Raw genomic sequence first — 21,843 nt, 5'->3', positions numbered from 1 at the left:
AAAAAGTTGGGGGATCTAGAATCATCTGGCTTATGCAACATGCACGCTGCTGTGATTTGGAGGGACTACTGGGTAGCTAGAGATTGACTGACTCATTGAACTTAAGACCACCCAAACGCTGCAATGCAGTCTTAAACGGAGACAGCAAGAGGTCTTGCCATCTAGACAGATAAGCGTATCTGGAGTTCCAGTGAGAGATGAGAACTGGAGATACACTCAACTTGGTTCAAAATTGTCAACATTGTGAGAATTTGTGATGGCTAATGGATGAATAGCCATCACATTCCACAGATTGGAAGAGCGTCGTGGTGTAAGTTACAGAGAGTAAAGCAAGTCAAGAAAAGGTAAGAAGATGTCCAGATACAGTGTAAGCTCCTTTCCCTGTGAAGCTGATCAGGTATTGCTTGAGTGCTTTCTATGTGCCTAGCACTATGCAGGCTTCCAGAAGAGAAGAGAAGGTGTTCGAGGCATGTGCCTGCCCTCAGTGGGCTGAAACATAAAGATCTGGCAAAGCTCCCTCATAGTCACCATTACCAATTCCCCTGAGAATTATTCCTTTCCATCTTAAAATTTCTTGCAATAATTCAGAGGAAAATATAATAATAAATGGAGTTCTCTAATAAAAATTTCCAGAAACTATTTTTCATGCTGTTCATCCATTAGCCATCACAATTTCTCGTGATGTTGACAATTTTGAACCAAGTTGAGTGTATCACCAGCTCTCATCACTCACTGGAACTTCAGATATGTTTATCTATCTAGACGGCAAGACCTCTTGAGATAGACCATCTCCGCTTGAGATTGCATTGCAGCGTTTGGGTGATCTTAAGTTCAATGAGTCAGTCAAATTCACAAGACCAAAACAGGTCACACGTGACCTTCTTAGCTTTACTTAGCAAGATATAGGACAGGAAGTAGGCATACTGCAGGCAACATCACGAATGTTTCTTCAACAGGGGTCCTCACAGTCATCCCCATAGAAGTTCAGGGGCTATTCCCTGACCCTACCTACTGACCCCACCTACCTACCCAAGTGTCAACTCCAATGTGAAGGAGAAGTGTCCCACGGCAGGGCTCCTGCAGCCAGTTACTGAACAGCCCCATGTCCTAATCCAAGCTGATATATCTTGTGAACACTCCACAGGCATGACTTCCAGGGATTTCAGCAAGAGGCATGCCCAGTTACAGGCATCACCATGCTCCAGAAGCCTCAAAGCTGTGGCTTCCCACCAAGAATGTTCTTCACAGTCCTCCCCATTTAGACACAGCTTGCCTGGGAGGGGTCACTAGTATCATAAGCAGCGCCTTGTGATGTTGCCGACATTCTTTGTCACGTTTTCAGAAGAACTGACTTTAAAACAGCTTAACCAAAGGCAGTTCTGAGGTAGACAAGGATACGGTTTTGTTGACCCTTAACTCACAAATAATCTCATAAGCCCCTAAAATTTAGTGTGTGAGGTGGAATCTGAATTTTTCCCCAAAATCTCCTCTACCACTGGCCTCCCCATATCTGGAAGGGGCACCATGAGCCATCCTTTTTCCTCAAGAGAACTGTCGGCAAGTGCCATTGACTGTTCCAGAATATGTCCCCATCTGCACATGTCTCCATTCCCACCTCCACCACAACAGCCCAGGCCTCGACTCTCCTCTCCACAACAGCTGGAGCGATCTTTAAGACACAGAAATCAGCTCTCCCTCCTCTAATGCACACCTTCCCATCAAGTACATTCAAACCCTAACCTGCCTCACAAAACTCCACAGGAGCCTCTGAGCTTGGCAGCCTCTCATCTGTGGTGCTCACACAGCTAGTGTGCTTCTTCCTTAGGGATGACCTGAGTTCCCCCTGACTGTCTCATTCTGTGATTCAGATCTCAGTGAATTCTCACCTCTTCAAAAAGCTCTGCCCTCACTGTCTGAGGTGACTGTCCAGGCGCTCTTTGTCAGGAAACTACAGTATTTTAATGCTTTCCCAGGACCTGACATTTTTACTGCTGTTATTTTGCTTGTTTGTTAAAGTTTGTTCTTGTGGGCTGGGTGCGGCGGCTCACACCTGTAATCCCAGTACTTTGGAAGGCCAAGGTGGGTGGATCACTTGAGGCCAGGAGTTCAAGACCAGCCTAGCCAACAGGTGAAACCCCAACTCTACTAAAAATACAAAAATTAGCCGGGTCTGGTGTCATGTGCTGATGGTACCAGCTACTCAGGAGGCTGAGGCATGAGAATCACTTGATCCCAGGAGGCAGAGGTTGCTAGAGTCCCCAGTGCCTAAGCTAGGCCCAGACACACACTGTAGACCCAAAACAGATGCTGAAAAAGGTCCCCAAACATACACGCTTGAATATCAACATGGTATTATTAAGAAGACATACATGCTTGAATGTCAACATGGTAATTAAAAGCTTTTAAAGCTTTATTTAATAAGTCTTTTGGTCATATTTTTTAGCAAACATCTTTGATAGATGAAACCTGTTGACTGCTGACTAGCAACTGAGAGAGAAGGCAAGAAAGTCCTTGTAGAGTTACAGTCAACTTACAAGTGTAGGACGTTTACTCGGTGTTACTGCGGTGGTCTTGGTATTGGAAGACATAGGAAACATGCCATGCAGATCTGTGTGATCATTCAGTGGTTGGATTTCTGGTCCTAGCACAGATTTTCATCAAGATTGTTTTCTGTGCTAAAGCGGTCACAGTGGTTTTAAAGGAGACTTTGGTGAGCTGGGCCTGGTGGCACACACCTATAGTCCCAGCTATTTAAGTGGGAGGCTGAGGCGAGAGCATTGCTTGAGCCCGGGAGTTCAAGGCTGCAGTGAGCCGTGATTACCAGTGTCCTCCAACGTGGGCAACAGAGCAAGACCTTGTCTCAAACATTTTTTTAAATAAATAAGTAAAGAGGATTTTGGAAAACAGAGGCTAGAGCAGCAGTGGCTTCAGAGGCATTAGCAGTGCACAGTGTCCAAACCGGGGCTGCTAGTCAGACGCGAAGCAAGCTCATAGCCAGGCGCAGTGGCTCACACCTGTAATCTTAGCACTTTGGAAGGCCGAAGAAGGAAGATCATTTGAGCCCAGGAGTTCAAGACCAGTCTGGGCAACATAGAGAGACCCTGTCTCGGCTGGGCACAGTAGCTCACACCTGTAATCCCAGCACTTGGGGAGGCCGAGGTGGGCAGATCACTTGAGGTCAAGAGTTCGAGACCAGCCTAGCCAACATGGTAAGGCACCGTCTCTACTAAAAATTCAAATATCAGCCAGGCATGGTGGCACACGCCTGTAATCCCAGCTACTTGGGAGGCCGAGGTAGGAGAATCGCTTAAACCTGGGAGGCGGAGGTTGCAGTGAGCCGAGGTCACACCACTGCACTCCAGCCTGAGTGACAGAGCAAGACCCCATCTCAAAAAAGGAGAGAGAGAGAGAGAGACCGTGTCTCTACAAAAATAAGAAAAAAATAGCTAGGAGCAGTGGTACATGTCTGTAGTCCCAGCTATTCAAGAGGCTAAAGCTGGAGGATCGCTTGAGTCTGGGAGGTCAAGGCTGCAGTGAGCTATGATCACGCCACTGCACTCCAGTCTGGGCAACAGGACCCGTCTCAAAAAAGCCCAAGAAAACAAAACAAGCAGTTCTGTCCCTGGTAACTTTGGCCTATAAAGTCTGAGGTGAAAGCCATGGGGAGAACCGTGGAGTTCTCAGCTTGCCCATTCAGTCCTTACTAGTTTTGCTGCCATTGTCCTAATGTGCTTTGTTAATGCAGTGAACACATGGGCTTCCAAGGAGGGAGGAGACAGGAGAAGTGTGTTTATTATTCATCCTGGCATGAGAACCACAGAGACTGGTGTTGATAAGGAAGAAACCACCTACGATGTAGTTTCTTAGCTGTCTTCTTTTTGTTTATCTTCACTTCACACATACACTCATCAAGTGTTCCATGTGGGGTTGTTTCTTTAATTGCCATTACACCTAAATTTGAATTATGATATACCAACATTAAATTTAATTAGAGTCAGTAGGAATATCAAATGACCCCCGTGGGTTCAGAGTGAGTTTGGGGCCTAGGTTTTTGTTTTTTAGAAACAGTCTTGCTCTGTCACCCAGGCTGGAGTGCAGTGGCACAGTCATAGCCCACTGCAGCTTCCAACTACTGGGCTCAGCAGTCCTCCCACCTCAGCCTCCCAAGTAGCCGAGACTACAGGGCGATTTCTATTTTTTTGTAGAGAGGGAGTGTCACCATGTTACCCAGGCTGGTCTCAAACTCCTGAACTCAAGTGATCCTCCTGCCTTGGCCTCCCAAAGTGCTAGAATTACAAGTGTAAGCCATTGATGTGCTTAGGCACTAATGAGCTGTTATTCAAGTTGAATGCCGATCACTTCACAGATTTATCACATAAAAAAATGCCCACAATGGTATTTTTGTAATAGCTTTATTAAGATATAATTCACATACCATACAATTCACCCATTTAAAGTACACAAGTCAGTGGTTTTTATTACATTCACAAAGTCGTCCAACCATTACCACAATCAATTTTAGAACATTTTTATCACCCCAAAAGAAACCCCATACCCATAGCAGTTACTTCCCTTCCTCCTTTCCTACCATCTCCTGGCAACCACTAATCTATTTTCTATTTATCTGCATTTTCCTCTGGACAATTTACAGAAATGGAGTCCAATATGTGGCCCTTTGTATCTGGTGTCTTTCACTGAACATGATGTTTCAAGGTTTATTCCTGTTGTGGCATGTGTCAGTCTTTCATCTGTTTGATGGCTGAATAATACTCCATTGTATAGACTTACCATTGAGTTAATGGACACTTGAGTTCTTATCACTATTTGGCTATTATGAATAATGTTACTATGAACATACATGTGGGTCGGGCGCGGCGGCTCACGCCTATGGTTCCAGTGCTTTAGCAGGCCGAGGCGAGCGGATCACGAGATCAGGAGATCGAGACCGTCCTGGCTAACACAGTAGAACCCCATCTCTACCAAAGGTGCAAAAAATTAGCCGGGCGTGGTGGCGGGAGCCTGTTGTCCCAGCTACTCGGGAGGCTGAGGCAGGAGAATAGCATGAACCTGGGAGACAGAGCTTACAGTGAGCCAAGATCGTGCCACTGCACTCCAGCCTGGGCGACAGAGTGAGACTCCGTCTCAAATTTAAAAAAAAAAAAAAAAAAGCAAAAAACATACATGTACAAATTTTTGTGTGGACGTGTATTTTTATTTTTTTCCCTACAGTACTTTTTTGAGCTGGGAAAAATCAAACTTAACAATATAACTCAATGTGACTTTTGTTTAAAACTCAAGTGACTCCCTTAGGGTTTGGAACATCAGGCTGGAAGAGAAGCCTGAGATGGGATCCTCTCCCTTCAGAACCTGCGGCCTGGTCCCAGTATGGGGGCCGGAGCATCAGGGCTTTGAGCATCTCACCTACCTTTTCTCTTGCAGGGAGCTGCTGCGCTGCGAGGCTGCGCTGGCCAGGCTGTACTGCCGCATGGCCCTGCTCAATATCTTCGCCCCCAAGTTGCCTCACTTGTTCACCCGCCTCTTCCACATCCCTGCCATCCGGGACATTACCCTGGAGCACCTGCAGCTGCTGTCCAATCAGCTCCTCGCGCCTCCCCTCCCAGGTAAAACTTGGCTTTGCTGCTGTCACTCTGGAACTCGGCACCAGGCGGGTGCTGTGCATAGTGTAGTCATTCCCCGCGTGAGGGCGAGAAGTGCCTCATTGTGCGCATAGGCTCATGTGAGAAATTGCACCCAGGAACTGGGATTCTCCTGGCAGGGCTTTCTCACTCTTTGAAAAATGTAATGGATTACTCTCTTGAGTCATTACTCTGTTAAGCATTCATCGAGTTTCCCAGAATAATTGTGGATCAAAGAAAATTAAGTATTATTTATGAAGCGAAGTCACTGTATTGTTGCCACAGACAGTGTATTTGACATTAGAAAGAAAGGGAATGTTCCTGTCATCAGCGTCCTCCAAAGCAGACCTATTTGGTTCATCATAAGTTCTGGTGAGGCTGTTCCAAAGGTCAGCCCTTGGCATGAGGGCTGTGTCTGCTACCCAGTGAATGCCAGGTGATGAGTCTGCCCTCAGCCCTGTCCAGGACTGAGGGGCCCTTTCTGTCTTCCCCTGGCATCTCAGCCTCTGACCTGCCCCCTTGATCTCCCAGCAACTGAGATGGAAACAAGAGGTCTTAGCTGGGCGTAGTGGTGGGTGCCTGTAGTCCCCAGCTACTTGGGAGGCTGAGGCAGGAGAATCACTTGAACCCAGGAAGCGGAGGTTGCAGTGAGCCGAGATTGTGCCACTGCACTCCAACGTGGCAACAGAGCAAGACTCTCTCTCTCAAAAAAAAAAAGAGGTGAGGCAGGCAGGGGGCACCCCTCAAAGCTCACTTGCAGATAGCATTCTGAGCTCAGTCAGCATCCTGGGTAGCTGCCCTCCAGCTGACAACTGTGGGGTCCCACCCAGCCAGGGCATGTATGCCCTACATCTCTACTGGCCCATATGAGCACCTGGGGTCCACAGCCCACCCCAAGAACTTAGATGCCCTGAAACATACCTGGAAAGCATCAAGTGTGGTGGCAGAAGCTTTGCCATGATGATCTAACAAGCTTCTCTACAGGCTCTGCCCTGAGGTACCCTGCGAGGGCGGGCCAGGGTAGTCAGACAGATCAGGCTCTAGGAACCCCTGGATCCAAGCAGCCCCATTTGATATATTTCATAGACCTGGGCCTCTCTTTAGATTTTATTTTAGGAAACAGTTTCACAGCTGAAAAGAAAGCAAAAGTATGATGCCCATTGATCTCCTGGGTCCCCCTCCACCATCCTAAAGCAGAGGATCTGATTGCCGGCATCTGTTATCCAGGACATCATATCCAGGATAACCCTCCCATCTGGGGTTTCTGGATGGGTTATTCATTGTCTGTTACTTAGACTCTCGCAGCTACTGGCTGCTTTGATTCTTGTCAACTTCTGTTTCCTTTCCGTCCCCAGACGGCACCATCAGCTCCAGCTCGATCCTCCTGGCGCAGTCTTTACAGCATTGCATCCATTCCCAGAACTGCTCCGCCACGGACCTCTTTTACCAGGGCAACTCCCAGACAGTGAGAGAGTGGCTCAACGTGGCCATCACCCGGACCCTGCACCAGGGCGAGGAGAGCCTTTTAGAGCTGACGAAACAGATCTGCTCTTTCCTGCAGGTAGAAGTCTAAAGCTCATGTTCCTGCAGTGTGGTTACCGTTTTTTACTGGGAGTCTCACTGGCTTGCTGAAAATGACTCTCCTTTCCCCTCCAAGTCCCCATTCCTCTCAATTTCCTTTTCCTAGAAGCTCTTCTGCTTTATCTCATCTGTAGGTTGCTTCCTTCCAGAGGGCTATTTAGTCGTTTGGCTGATTTCCTGGGCCATGTGAGATGAGAAGATGAAATGCTGTCCCTATGTTTAGCCCGTGGCTTTCCTTATTCAATGTCTCTTTGCAGACAGCACCAGAGCAGTTCCCCTCCGAAGAGTTCCCAATTTCCGAATCCAAAGTCAACATGGACGTGAATTTCCCTGGGGCAGCTTTTGTTGTTGTGTCTTGTAAAGAAAGTCAGTCTGGATTCCGCAAAGAGTAAGTTGCCTGTTCTCAAGAAGATGGTGATGGGGAGAGAAAAGCTAAATAAATTCTAGTGAAACTGGCCGAGGAAAAAAATTCAAATCACTTTGATTCTTTAATGCAAATGACTTACAGTTCTCTTCATATTTCTGTGTTTGGGGAATTAGTCTATAAAGAATGACCTTCTAAAGTATGGTGGAAATGACTTGGGCCCAGTTCTCATCTAATGTCCCCTGGTGAGAAGGCAATGCTGCCTATCCCCATGTGTGTGGCTAGACCCTGTATTAACACCCACCCATCCCTCTTTCTCAGCTCCTCTCTGTACAAGGCGCCATGGGCACGGGTGCTTGTATACGGCCTCGGCCACAAAGTGAAGCGAAATGGCCAGCTGAACCTCATCGAGGCCGCCTGTTACCCACGGGACGCATCCCCGGCCAACACTGGGCTTGCACCTCCCCCCACCGCTGACCAGTACCCCTCTGTGGTCCTCTCCACAGACAGGGTCCACATCAAACTGGGTGAGTCTCCAGCAGCTTGTCGTGATGAGAACAGCTGGAGTCATTCTCCGCTTGCCTTCTTTGTGAAATTGTGTACCTTGCATTTTCCAATTCCTATTGATAAAGAATAGGACTTCTTGGGACTTCTTCTAGAAGAAACTGCTCTTTCTTTTAGAGGCAGTAAATTAAAAGACTTATCTTTCCTACCTGGGAAGGCCTGGCAGATGCTGTCCAGACTACATTGGAGATTTCGTTTCTTTTCACAAGTGTGTGCTGAGATGTGTCTGTTTAGAATGATATAACCAGAGCAATCACAACCTTACAGCTGACTCAGGCTATGATAATCCCAGTTGCCATTCCTTGAGTTCTCATTAACCAAATTCTCAACATGGCTCACCGGGGCACTGGCCACTGTGAGCGTCTGCTCCTCATCTAACTGGAAGCTCGATTGCTCTCATCTCCTGGGCATTTTTTTGAAGCCTCCATGGCTTTAGAGTTAGATGAGGGCTCTGCCTCCACATGCCCTGAAGCTGTCACTGCCTGTCCTCTGTATGCACCAGGGCCCGCTGGCTCTGTATCTGAGTATGCACAGAAAAGAAAGGAAATCCTTGTCACAGGCCTGCACTGCTCCTTCTTGGCATGCTTGACAGGAAAAGACTGACACGTGTTTGCCAGAGACAGAAAACATATATGAACTTTTAGCCAAAATAACAGGCCTGGGCTTCTCCACAGCCCCAGTCCTTGAGACACTGCATCTTAGGGAATGAAATGAAAGGACATTTCTTAAGTGATTTCGTCATTGCTAAACAACTTTATGGTCTTTTTTATTAGAGTCTGTTTTTCATAGTATTTTGCCTATACTAGCTATATTTTAAACTTTACATTTAAAACAGAGGATCTCTGTCATTCCACAATTATCACCATGTAAACATTCACCCCAGAGTACACAAGCTAATGTGGTTTGCTTCTGACTTGTCCAAAGCCCTCTGATGCCCTGGCTTCTGTCTGACTGGTGTTTATAGAGGGGCTTGGGGTGCAGTGCAGGATGTGAGGGGGATCAAGCCTTGGACCTTCTTCCTTTCACCGTAGACAGCTTTGGTCACACGTAGGCCATGGCAGTGACAAAAGGTGATAAGATAATCAAAACCCAAGGTGCCAGTAGTCTTAAGTCTTGGGGACCCCTTGCTGGTCCACTGTATAAGCATAATGGTCTTAGTGGGATTGCAGCCATACCAAAGGACTGATTATTTCTTTACCAAGCTGGGAATATCCCAGTGAGGCATCTTTTAAAGTGTTACTGTCCCCGTGCTAGTTGGTATCTAACTGAATGACAAGTGCGTGTCCTCTGTTCTCATCTCTGCCCTTTGTCGCATTTGCTGAATCCACCCCAGTAAGAGGACTCCCTGGAGGGATAGCCTCCATCTCCTCGTGTCCCTGCAGCCCACTGTCCGGAGTGTCGGGAGTTATGTGTCCTCATCCTGGAGCAGATGAGTGGGTGGGCTCTCCAGCCCTGTTTCTGCATGCACACCCGGCAGGATCTTTTGTGAGGCTTATTTGGGTCAGGTGCTGCCAGTCACCTGCTTTCCTCCTGGGTGCTTCTTGCAGGGGTGTCTCCACCTCCTGGAGCGGTTCTGGTGTTACATTCCTTGCCCCTGGAGTTCCCACTGGCTATGGCCTTCGCAGAGCAGCTGCTGTCCTGGAAATCAGAGGACAGTGAAGGGAAGTCCGAAGATGAGCCTGACACCATTCCGACATCCGTCCTCCTGCAGGTGGTGGAGCTGCTAGGTGAGGCTGCCTTCCCTGGGGATCGGAATCTAGGGTGTGGGTGGAGCCGGCATGGTGCCTGAGGAAGGAGCTTGCCAGGTGGTGCAGGGAGTGGCCACAGGTAACCCAGGCAGCTGCAGCCTCCTTCAGATTGCTGTCGTTTGAAGTGGGCTTGGGGAATAGATCTTAAGGTACAACCTAGACTCCCAAATCCATGATTTGTCGGGTATTTTCATTATTTTGAGGAGTGGCAACTAACGAACGACGAAAATAAGATTAACTTTATCCACTTTACTTTAAAACAGAAGTATACGCCATTATTATAACTTTAGGGGTGAAGGGTGGTGTGGAAATGAACAATGTTGCAAAATCAAAGGTTATAACTGCATAGGTCCTCAAAGGGTCAAGAAGGTTGCAAAACTCATGGAATGATAAATGAAAAAGTTGTGCATTTTACCATATGCAAATTTACCTAAACAAGTTCTAAATAAATATTAAACTTTAATTAATGATATACCTCTTTAAGTGTGTAGGGAGGAAGCATACAGATGTCTACAACTTATTTTGAAATAATCAAAAACTAAGATGGGTGTGTGGATGAAGAGAGGGGTAGATAGACATGTAGTAGAGCAAATGCACAACATGTTTATGGTGGAATCTAGCTGGTAAGTACACAGGTATTTACTGTATAATTTCTTCAGGCTTTCTGTATTTTTTAATTTTTTCATGATGTTGCAGGGAATGAAACATTGCACACTCGGCCGGGCGCGGTGGCTCACTCCTGTAATCCCAGCACTTTGGGAGGCCGAGGTGGGTGGATCACCTGAGGTCAGGAGTATGAGACCAGCCTGACCAACATGATGAAACTCTGTCTCTACTAAATACAAAAAATTAGCCGGGCATGGTGGTGCATGCCTGTAATCCCAACTACTTAGGAGGCTGAGGCAGGAGAATTGCTTGAAACCCAAGAGGCAGAGGTTGCAGTGAGCTGAGATTGCGCCATTGCACTCCAGCCTGGGCAACAAGAGTGAAGCTCCATCTCAAAACAGAAAACGTTGCACACTCGGATGCCTTCAGTGCCTTCAGGGTTCACACAGATCAGCTAAATGAGGGAAATAAAGAGGAAAGTTGGCAGGGGGACTTTGGTGAGCTGGAGGCACAGGGGACACGTGTCCTGTCACCCACTGCTACAGGAGAACATGGCCCTGCTCCTGCCAGAACCGTAATTTCTTATTTCAAGAAAATCCAGGAATCCAAATGTCGATGTGAATTTCTCAATTTTTAAATGTTGGCAACCAAGTCAAATTCTTTCGTACACCCTAGGAGGGCCGAGTGCAGTGACTCACACTTGTAATCCAGCACTTTGAGAGGCTGAGGCAAGAGGATCGCTTGAGTTCAGGATATGGAGCAACATAGCCAGACCCTTTCTCTGCAAAAAAAAAATGAAAAACACCCAGGGAGTGGATAGGGGGAACATAAGCGGGAACACTGTCTGAGAATGAGTTTCAGCTCATAGGCCGCCATGTATAATTTTGGTGAAGAACTATCTCCAAGGTCATCTTACATGAATGCTAAACAGTAAAGCAAGGACAGCGGAGGTGACGTGAATAGTTCTAGCATCTGAGGGCCTAGCCCTGTGCCCCAGTGGAGAGGGGAGCATGGACACCTGTCCTCTGTGAAGGTTCTATCAGAGCCCATGTTCCAGGACAGTCACAAACTTGTTTCCAACCAGAATTCGCAAGCAATGTCAGTCCTGAGAGAGCAGGAAGCTTGGTCCCCTCGTTGGTAGGTGCTGGACTTAATAAGTCAGCTTCAGCAGGCCCTTGGGATTCCCCCGGCCAGTAATCTTTTATCCTGTACAAGAGCCATCTGGATGTAGCAAACTGCAGTTCGCTCTTTTGCAGGGTGAGGGCTCAGCTGGCTCAGTGGGATGCAGGCTTTAGATGTTCATGATCCCTAATCGTGTCTTACGTACATGAGCTTTCTCTCTTTCCACTCAGATCCAGGGTATGTGTGAATGTAAGATACGCGTCTGGTACGAAGGAGACCTTGGCACAAACGTGTGGTCCATCTTGTGGTTCTAGACAGTGTTTCCCAAACTTCAGTCATTATCATGCCACCATTGTATGATTGTTGCCATGTCCACAAATTGTGCCTATCAGCATTTATTTACTTACTTATTTTATTTTTTTGAAATGGAGTCTCGCTGGAGTGCATTGGCATGATCCACTGCACCCAGGCTGGAGTGCAGTGGCATGATCTCAGCTCACTGCAACCTCTGCCTCCTGGGTTCAAGTGATTCTACTGCCCCAGCCTCCTGAGTAGTTGGGAGTACAGGCGCCCGCCACCATGCCCAGCTAATTTTTTTTGTATTTTTAGTAAAAACGGGATTTCACTATGTTAGCCAAGCTGGTCTCAGTCTCCTGACCTCAGGTGACCCACCTGCCTTGGCCTCCCATAATACTGGGATTACAGGCATGAGCCACTGCACCCAGCCAGCATTTATTTATTTAACAATTTTTATTGCAATCAACTCCTCCTTTTTTAAAACTTAAATTTAGTTTTAAGGAAACCTTGGCCAGGCACGGTGGCTCATGCCTGTAATCCCAGCACTTTGGGAGGCCGAGGTGGATCACGAGGTCAGGAGATCAAGACCATCCTGGCTAACACGGTAAAACCCCTTCTCTACTGAAAATACAAAAAATTAGCTGGGCATGGTGGCGGGCGCCTGTGGTCCCAGCTACTCGGGAGGCTGAGGCAGAAGAATGGCGTGAAACCAGGAGGCGGAGCTTGCAGTGAGCCGAGATCACGCCACTGCGCTCCAGCCTGGGTGACAGGGCGGGACTCTGTCTCAAAAAAAAAAAAAAGAAAACCTTTACATCACTTCTCTAAATACAAAATTAGTATCCATTGGCATAACTAAAAGGTGCCCATAAAAATAAATACAGGCTGGGCCTGGTGTCTCACACCTGTAATCCCACCACTTTGGGAGGCTGAGGCAAAAGGATGACTTGAGCCCAGGAGTTCAAGACCAGCCAGGGCAACACAATGAGACCCTGTCTCAATCAGTCAATCAGTCCATCTGTCCATCCATTCATACATACATACATACATACATTCAAAGAAAAGAGTTGCCGTCACAAAAATCTAGCTGAATACTGTTCCCTGTCAAAGGCTCTGGGACTCTGGCCCACTTTCTCTTAAGGATATGCCAGCCGGCCAGGCACAGTGGCTTACACCTATAATCCTAGCACTTTGGGAGGCCGAGGCGGGTGAATCACCTGAGGTCAGCAGTTAAGAGACCAGCCTGACCAACATGGAGAAACCCTGTCTCTGCTAAAAATACAAAATTAGCCAGGTGTGGTGGTGCATGCCTATAATCCCAGCAACTCGGGAGGCTGAGGCAGGAGAATTGCTTGAACCCAGGAGGCAGAGGTGATGGTGAGCCAAGATTGCGCCATTGCACTCCAGCCTGGGCAAGAAGAGCACAACTCCGTCTCAAAAAAACAAAAAAGAATATGCCAGCCTTGGCCAGGTACAGTGGCTCACACCTGTAATCCCAGCACTTTGGGAGGCTGAGGCACACGGACCACTTGAGGCCAGAAGTTCAAGACCAGCCTGGCTAACATGATGAAACCCCATCTCTTCTAAAAATATAAAAATTATCTGGGTGTCCTGGCACATGCCTGTAATTCAAGTTACTCTGGATGCTGAAGCATGAGAATTACTTGAACCTGGGAGGCGGAGGTGGTAATGAGCTGAGATCATGCCACTGCACTCCAGCCCGGGTGATAGAGGCAGACTCTGTCTCAGCAAACAAAACAAAACAAACAAACAAACAAAAACAAAGTAGCTTAAAAAATTATTAAAGAAGGCCAGGCACGGTAGCTCATGCCTATAATCCCAGCACTTTGGGAGGCTGAGGCGGGTGGATCACGAGGTAGGTCAGGAGTTCAAGACCAGCCTGACCAAGGTGATGAAACCCTGTCTCTACTAAAAATACAAAAATTAGCTGGACATGATGGTAGGAGCCTGTAATCCCAGCTATGCGGGAGGCTGAGGTAGAGAATTGCTTGAACCCAGGAGTCAGAGGTTGCAGTGAGCTGAGATCATGCCACTGCACTCCAGTCTGGGTGACAGACTGAGACTCACTCTCAAAAAATAAAAAATAAAAAAATAAAGTATTTTTAAAATATGATTTAAGTTTTTAAAAAGATTTTTTAAAAAAAGAATGTGCCAGCCTCATGGCCAGGCACAGTGGCACACACCTGTAAACCCAGCGCTTTGGGAGGCTGTGGTGAGAGGATCACTTGAGCCCGGGAGTTCTAGACCAGCCTGGGCAACATGGCAAAACCATGAAAACTGTCTCTGCAAAAGAAAAATAATAATACAAAAATTAGCTGGGCATGGTCTCACACACCTGTAATCCCAGCTACTCAGGCTGAGGTATCGCTTGAGCCCAGGAGGCTGAGGCAGCAGTGAGCTATGATTGTGCCACTGCACTCCAGCCTGGGTGACAGAGCAAGACCCTGTCTCAGAAAACAAACAAACAAACAAAAAAAACCACCCTCAAAGTAAGGCTTTCTTGTTGACAAAAATCAGGACTAAAAGAGGAGTTTAAAAGGAACAATGTTTCAGTGTGTGTTTCAGTGCCATTTGGTAAAATTGGCTTGTGTGCCCCATAGTAAGCATCCAGTACTTTGGGAAACATTATTCTAGGGACTTATCACCAACATGCTGCATAACCTTTTGAGACAGAAAATGATGGTGTTTTGCTGGCACCCTGCCATTGGGCACAAGGGTCAAAGCCTTCACCTCTGGGGCCGACCCCTGAGCTCTGAATCCCAGCTCTCTTGTCTAGTAGCTGTGTGACCTCCAGCCAGGCCTCCACCTCCCAACCTCTGTTTCTCCATCTGTAAGAAGGGACTGAATTGCACAGTCTCTGTTCACAGAGTTGTTATGAGGGGCCTGGAACGTAGCCAGTGCTGCATAGTAATTACTGTTACTATTTTCATTTGCCTCAGGAAACTTCCTGTGGACCACGGACATGGCAGCCTGCGTGAAGGAGCTTGTTTTCCATCTCCTGGCAGAGCTCCTGCGCACTGTGCACACCCTGGAGCAGAGGCGGCACCCCGCTGGCCTGTCCTCCTCAATCGCCCTCCAGCTGAACCCCTGCCTGGCCATGCTGATGGCCTTGCAGTCGGAGCTCCACAAGCTGTACGATGAGGAGACGCAGAACTGGGTCTCAGGCAGCACCTGTGGGGGATCCGGGGGCCCGGCGGCCGGCGACCAGGGCAGGTTCTCTACGTATTTTCATGCACTCATGGAAGGGTGCCTGGCGGTGGCCGAAGTGACCCTGCCTACTAACATGAGTGTCACAGCCAGCGGGGTGACCTCAGCGACCGCCCCAAATCTCAGTGACTCGTCCTCCTCCTCCTCGTCCTCGCCAGGACAGACCCCGCAGAGTCCCAGCCTCCTCTCCAAGAGGAAAAAAGTCAAGATGAAGCGGGAAAAGGCCGCCTCGTCGGGCAAGCGCCAGTCTTCCCGCACCATGGACTCGGACCCCACTGTGCTCAGCATCGGAGGCAGCAAGCCCGAGGACATGCTGTGGTTCCACCGCGCACTCACCCTACTCATCATCCTCCGCCACCTCACCAGGAAGGACCCACAGGGGCTGGGCGTGACGAGTGACGCCATCGCTGATGCCTGCCAGGCCCTGGTGGGCCCCACCGCCCACAGCCGTTTGCTTGTGATCTCCGGGATCCCCACCCACCTGGACGAGGGCGTAGTCAGAGGCGCCATCCGCAAGGCCTGCAACGCCCACGGCGGGGTCTTCAAAGACGAGATCTACATCCCGCTGCAGGAAGAAGACCCCAAGAAGCCGAAAGACAAGGCCGAGGGCGGGGACGGGAAAGCTGAGCCCGAGAAGACACTGGCCTTCCCTGGCTCAGACAGCATGGAAGTCAGCACGTCCAGCAGCCTGACCCCCGCCATGAGCATCAGCGCCTCTGCCTCCACCAGCCAGGCTTCCATCTGCAGCTCCCAGGGCATCTCCCAAACTGTCAGCGACCTCTCCGTGGATCCGCTGCCTGCCGGCCTCGAGCTGCCCATCCCTCCGGGCCTGTTGGAGCCCCACGTGGTGTCCAGCCAGGAGAGCCTGGACATTTCCCTGTGCAGCACCGGCAGCCTGGGCAGCCTGGGCAGCCTGGGGGAGCCCCTGGACAATGCAGAGACGGCCTTGGTGTCAGACATGGGCTCCATGTACACAGTAACTTCCCTGGACCACCAGCCCCTAGTGGCACGCCCCATCAAAGGCTTCGCAGTGGTGGAGGTAACAGCTCGCAAGCCTCTGCAACCACTAAATCATGACCCATTTCAATCCCCCAAGCCTCTTTAAACCTTCCAAATTTATTTCCTAGTAGGTAATGGTGGAGCAGTCAGGGGCTCCCTGGGGTAGCCCTTGGAATGAGCACAATGAGTCTGCTGGGGATGACATCTCTAAGAGTGACACCAAGTCCCATATCACGAAGTAAAGGGGAGCCAGAGGGCTCAGGGCCTGGCCTTCCATGGTGGGTGGCTGCCATCGGTGCATTCTGACTCAGCCCCGTCGCATCTTCTTGAGCAGCCTTGGGTTCTTTTTGTTCTTTTTGGTGTTGCCATTGGCAGGAGGGATGGTCACTGAGCAGTGTGAGGATAGACGCTTGCCATTCTGTCCCAGGTGATTCTGAGTTTCAGATAACCTGCATGCCAGCGAGTCATAGTTCCACTGCAGGATCCCATGTATTTCTTAAGCCTCGCTGTTTAGAAATCCTGCATCAAAGCCTTTCTGTGCCTTTGCGTAACAGTACAGGTGGGGAACTGACATGCGTTATACTCTCCCAGCAGGCTCTGCAAGGAAGGTTCAAGGATCAAGCAGCTAGTTTCTTTCCTAGAATCACTTCTTTGAATCCATCATCCTCCTTCGTGGGGACTTCCTCAGTTAGGCATGGATTTTTACTCCCTGGGAAACAGAGGCAAGCCACAGACCTAGCCGAGGTTTAGTGACGAGGTTTCAGGTTGAGTTGTTTGCTAAAAGTTGCTGTTGTTGGCCTGTGGGAGAAAGTTTCCCAGGAGGTCCAGCTCACCGGAGTCGGGCAGCTCTCACATCTCTCCAGACGAATACAGAGTTTCCAGGAAAAGATGGAAGGGAGAAGTTCACTCACACTGAATGCCTGGTCACGCTACTCAAATCCTGACCCTGTTCTCTGTTCACACAGATAAGATCCCGAGCCAAAATTGAGAAAATTCGAGCAAGTTTATTTAACAATAATGATTTGATTGGTTTGTCAAGTTTGGATGGTGAAGATGAATTGATGGAAATGTCAACCGAAGAGATTCTAACCGTGTCTGTAGTAAATCAGAGTCTCTTTGATACTCAAGGGAGCCCAGGGTTAGAAGATTATTTCAATGATAAGTCAATTAAAGGTGGGTTCTGGATTTGTTTTTAATCTGTAGACTTTTTGTGGAGCAATTTTAGGCTCACAGAAAAAAGTTGCATTAAAATCTCCTCTCCTCCCCAGTGTCCCCTATTTTTAACATCTTGCATTAAAGAGGAACTTGGCAGCTATTCCTGGGTTGCAGATTTTGAAAACAATTCAGAGAGTGTTGGGGAGATGGGACAAGAGGCTCCATTGTTTGCCAGTAGGGGCTGATTGTGTGCATCTTTGTATGATGTGAAAAGAAGAAATGTTCCCCTCCTCTCCCAGCTGTCAGGGCGCTGAAGGCCATGGGGGCAGCCCCTGCCACAGGCCTGCCGTGTTCCAGCTGGAGAGGCTACCAGGGGTGGCTTTGTACCGCCTGCAACAGGCTTGAATGTGGGCTTGTATTCAAGTCATTTTTTCCTTTTTGTCTAGCCAGGCTTCCCCTGGTTCAAGTGCAAGTGTATTTATTTTGTTCTGTCCTATGCAGCTAGAACATTGCTGGTAAGTACTTGGTCATATGCTTGAGGACAGCTCATGCCTCTCCCTTGTAAACTGACCCCTGGGAAAGAAACAGTTCCAGCCCTTTTTTCTCTGAGTCCCGTTTGCCAGCCCTTTTGCCATTCTGGTGGCTCTTTTGTGGAGCAAACTCTGTCTCCTTCCCACTAATTTCTTTTTTTTTTTTAATTCCTCTTTTTTTCTTTTTTTATTCCTTTTTTCTTTTTAAAATTCTTTTCTTTAAAAAAAATTATTTTACTTATTATTTGTACAGAGAGTCTTCCTATGTTGCCCAGGCTGGTCTCAAACTCCTAGACTCAAGCAGTCCTCCAGCCTCGGCCTCCCAAAGTGCTAGGACTATAGACGTGAGCCATCACACCGGCCTTAATCTAATTCTTTAATGTTTGAAATTTCGTCATAGAGTTGCTGTGTTGTTTTGTGTTTTTGAAGTACAAAATTGTAATTTTTTCTCTTTTTTAAGACAGAGTCTTGCTCCGTCACCCAGGCTGGAGTGCAGTGATGCAGTCTCAGCTCACTGATATTTCCACCTCCCGGGTTCAAGCAATTCTCCCTGCCTCAGCCTCCCCGGTAGCTGGGATTACAGGCACACCACCATACCCAGTTAATTTTTGTATTTTTAGTAGAGGCGGGGTTTCACCATGTTGGCCAGGCCAGTCTCAAACTCCTGACCTCAGGTGATCCGCCCGCCTCAGCCTCCCAAAGTGCTGGGATTACAGGTGTGAACCACTGCACCCAGCCAAAAAATGTAATATTGAGTAGAGGTTTTGTTGTTTAAAATTATGACCCCAGGCCCGGCAAAGTGGCTTATGCCTGTAATCCCAGCACTTTGGAAAGCCGAGGCAGATGGATTGCTTGAGCCCAGGAGTTTGAGACCAGCCTGGGCAGCATAGTGAGACCTCGTCTCTACAAAAAATAAAATAAGCTGGGCATGGTGGCGCATGCCTGTAGTCTCAGCTACTCAGGAGGCTAAGCTGGGAAGATCATTTGAGCCCAGGAGTCGGAGGCTGCAGTGAGCTGATATCACACCACTGCAGTCCAACCTGGGTGACCCCATCTTTAAAAAAAAAAAAAAAAAAAAACTTGCTTACCCCAATCATGAAATCTGGAAATGTTCCCTCAGAGGTAGGATCAGGGTGAGGTAAGTGAGATCTTGGGGACACAATTTAATGGGGCTCCAGAAAACTCAGTAAGATAAATATTCTAGTACATTTTTTTTAAGTCAAAATTAATGTAAAGTATCCATGATCAGCAAAGTGTTAAAATTTTAAATAAAGATAGGATCAGCGTTACTGATCTTTTTCTCGGGCTCTGATATCAGTCAGCACAGCACTGTAAATATTTTGCTTATTATGGAGGTTTTTTTACATTAATTTTTTTTTTTTTTTTTTTTTTTGAGATGGAGTCTTTTTCTGTCGCCCAGGCTGGAGTGCAGTGGTGCAATCTCGGCCCACTGCATCCTCCGCCTCTGGGGTTCAAGCAGTTCTCCTACCTCAGCCTCCTGAGTAGCTGGGACTACAGGCACCACCATGCTGGCAAATTTTTGTATTTTTAGTAGAGAGAGGTTTTCACCACGTTGACCAGGCTGGACTTGAACTCCTGACCTCAGGTAATCCTGCGGAGGCCTGCCTCGGCCTCCCAAAGTGCTGGGATTACAAGCGTGAGCCACCTTGCCCAATTTTTTTTTTTTTTTTTTTAGCTCACAAGTGCTACTAAATAATTTTGACTGATTAAAATACTACAGTAAAGTATTGTTTATCTTGATGACTGAGGTTTTTGGCATTTTCTTAAATCTTGCCTGGCATTGAGCAAAGGCCTCGGTGGGCTCATCCTGGTCCCAGTCCTGTCCCTTATTGGCATGTGTTTTGCCCCCTCAGCTCTCAGCTGCCCCCAAGTCGATGTCAGGTCTGCTTGACAGGAAGCCTGAGGTCTTTCTGCCATGATTGTCTTTCCCAGTCTTCTCATACTTAGATACTGAATTTTAGTTCTAGTTCCTGGTTCTTTTACAGTCAGACTTTCCACATATGGTACCTGGTCTTTTGGTACTGCATGGATATGCCTCATGGTGCCAGGTACACTCCTCATGTGAGGGTTGTTGTTTTGTTTTGTTTTGTTTTGTTTTGTTTTCTGAAACAGAGTCTCACTCTGTCACCCAGGCTGGAATGCGGTGGCACCATCTCGGCTCACTGCTACCTCCACCTCCTGGTTTCAAGTGATTCTTGTGTCTCAGCCTCCCAAGTAGCTGAGACAACAGGCACACGCCACCACGCCTGGCTAATTTTTGTATTTTGCTTCACCATGTTGCCCAGGCTGGTCTCGAACTCTGACCTCAAGTGACCCACCTGCCTCAGCCTTCCAAAGTGCTGGGATTACAGGTGTGAGCTACCGCACCTGGCCTCATGGGTTTCAACTTGTGACTCTGCTGAGTCAGCTTAGGGCTCAGCCTCTCTCTTCCCCGCACCTGCCCCTCCCACCCTCAGCCCAGATGTGCTGGAGTTGCCACAGCTGGGCCTGGCCTAGGCCAGACTCCCCAGGAGACGGAGCAGGCCAGAGGGAGTGAGGGGCCTGGGTTGCCAGGAGAAGGGAGTGATTCCTGAGAACATGCAGATGGGTTCATGACTGGCCCTTTGGAAAGGCGAGAGCACCTTCTGGAGTGCTTGTTTAGGAACAAAAAAATATTTTTTCAGTGCTCATAGACAGTTTTCTTGTATCTCAGAAAACTTTCTTTTTCACCTGCTCATTGCACCAATTTTGAAGAATATTTCCTAAGAATGCGATCACCTGTTTAACAAGTTGTACTTCCAACTAAAAATACTTGCTGACTGACTATCATCTGGGATTATTCTAGACTAAACTGCTATGATAAATAGCCCCAGGAGGACAATGACTCAAGTTCAGTGGAAGTTAATTCCCTGCAGATGTAAGAGTCAGGGTGAGCACTGAAGTGTGCCCACCCTTGGGGAGGGGCCTGTCATCCCCGAGCAGCCAGGTAGGGGCCAAGTGCAGAGGGCAGCAGCCTGGCCCCCATGTGGCTCACATCCCACAGTGACCACGGTTGCAGGGCCTCACCTTACGGCAAGAAAGGCTGGGCATGTGCTGGGCTGTGCCCAGAGAGGGAACCAGGCTTTGGTGGGCAGCTCGCCCTTCCTCTGATGTCCATCTACTGCCCCTTTCAAACAGTGTTTGCAAACAGAATGCTCGCAGGGCTTGTCCTGATGTATGTTCACGGCAGAATTATTTTGCCCCCTCTCCATCCAACAGGGGAGAAGCTGGTGCCCGGGGCCAGAGAGGTTCTGACGGAGATATTTAAGAGCTGTGCCCATTCAGAGCAGACGCTGAGCCTGACACCAGCGAAGCCCATCAGAGTCTCTGACATTTATCTTAGCAAAGAGCAGATCAACTCCCAGACCCCAGGCAACCTCCTCCACCTCTTCTTCACCAATGTCCGGCCTCCAAAAAAGGTGCTGGAGGATCAGCTCACCCAGGTAGCTGCCCGTCCCCACCATACCCAGGCTGGGCCTCGCGTGCCCCACAGGACAAAACTCAGAGCCTCCCTGCCACCTCTGTGCTCCACAGATCCTGAGGAAGTATGGCGTGCCAAAGCCCAAGTTTGACAAGAGCAAGTACAGCAAGGCCGGGAAGGAGCAGCACCCCGTGAAGGTGGTGAGCACCAAGCGGCCCATCACCAAGCCGCCCACCAAGGACAAGGCCGTGCTCAACAGCGTCAGGTGTGTGCCCCAAGGAGCCTGGGCAGCCTGGCCTGTGGGCAGATGTGGGGGCGTCCTCTGTGCAGGAGCCTGGGGGGCTGCAGCTCCTCTGGAGGAGCCTGGTGTCAGGCTTTGTCGCCCAGGCTGGAGTGCAGCGGCCCGATCACAGCTCACTGCAGCCAGGCTCAAGCGATCCTCCCACCTCAGCCTCCTGAGTATCTGGGACTACAGGCACATGACACCTCACCTGACTAATTTTTTAAATTTTTCTGTAGAGATAGGGTTTCACCATGTTGGCCAGGATGGTCTCGA

The 21,843-nt window shown here is 48.7% G+C and overlaps 1 protein-coding gene across 1 annotated transcript in view; it reads left to right on the top strand.

Annotated features, from left to right (window-relative positions):
• HECTD4 (HECT domain containing E3 ubiquitin protein ligase 4) overlaps positions 1 to 21,843 on the top strand; it is a 159,789-nt gene that overhangs the window by 117,764 nt on the left and 20,182 nt on the right. Inside the window, 10 exon segments of the mRNA XM_011997903.1 lie at positions 2,294 to 2,316; positions 5,339 to 5,621; positions 6,992 to 7,197; positions 7,475 to 7,605; positions 7,903 to 8,108; positions 9,693 to 9,872; positions 14,876 to 16,182; positions 17,108 to 17,315; positions 21,086 to 21,309; positions 21,401 to 21,552. Coding sequence (XP_011853293.1) covers positions 2,294 to 2,316; positions 5,339 to 5,621; positions 6,992 to 7,197; positions 7,475 to 7,605; positions 7,903 to 8,108; positions 9,693 to 9,872; positions 14,876 to 16,182; positions 17,108 to 17,315; positions 21,086 to 21,309; positions 21,401 to 21,552 — 2,920 coding nt within the window.

The sequence above is a fragment of the Mandrillus leucophaeus genome, unplaced genomic scaffold, assembly GCF_000951045.1.
Source record: "Mandrillus leucophaeus isolate KB7577 unplaced genomic scaffold, Mleu.le_1.0 Scaffold55, whole genome shotgun sequence".
NCBI lineage: Eukaryota > Metazoa > Chordata > Mammalia > Primates > Cercopithecidae > Mandrillus > Mandrillus leucophaeus.
This window is presented reverse-complemented; position numbering and strand designations above follow the sequence as displayed.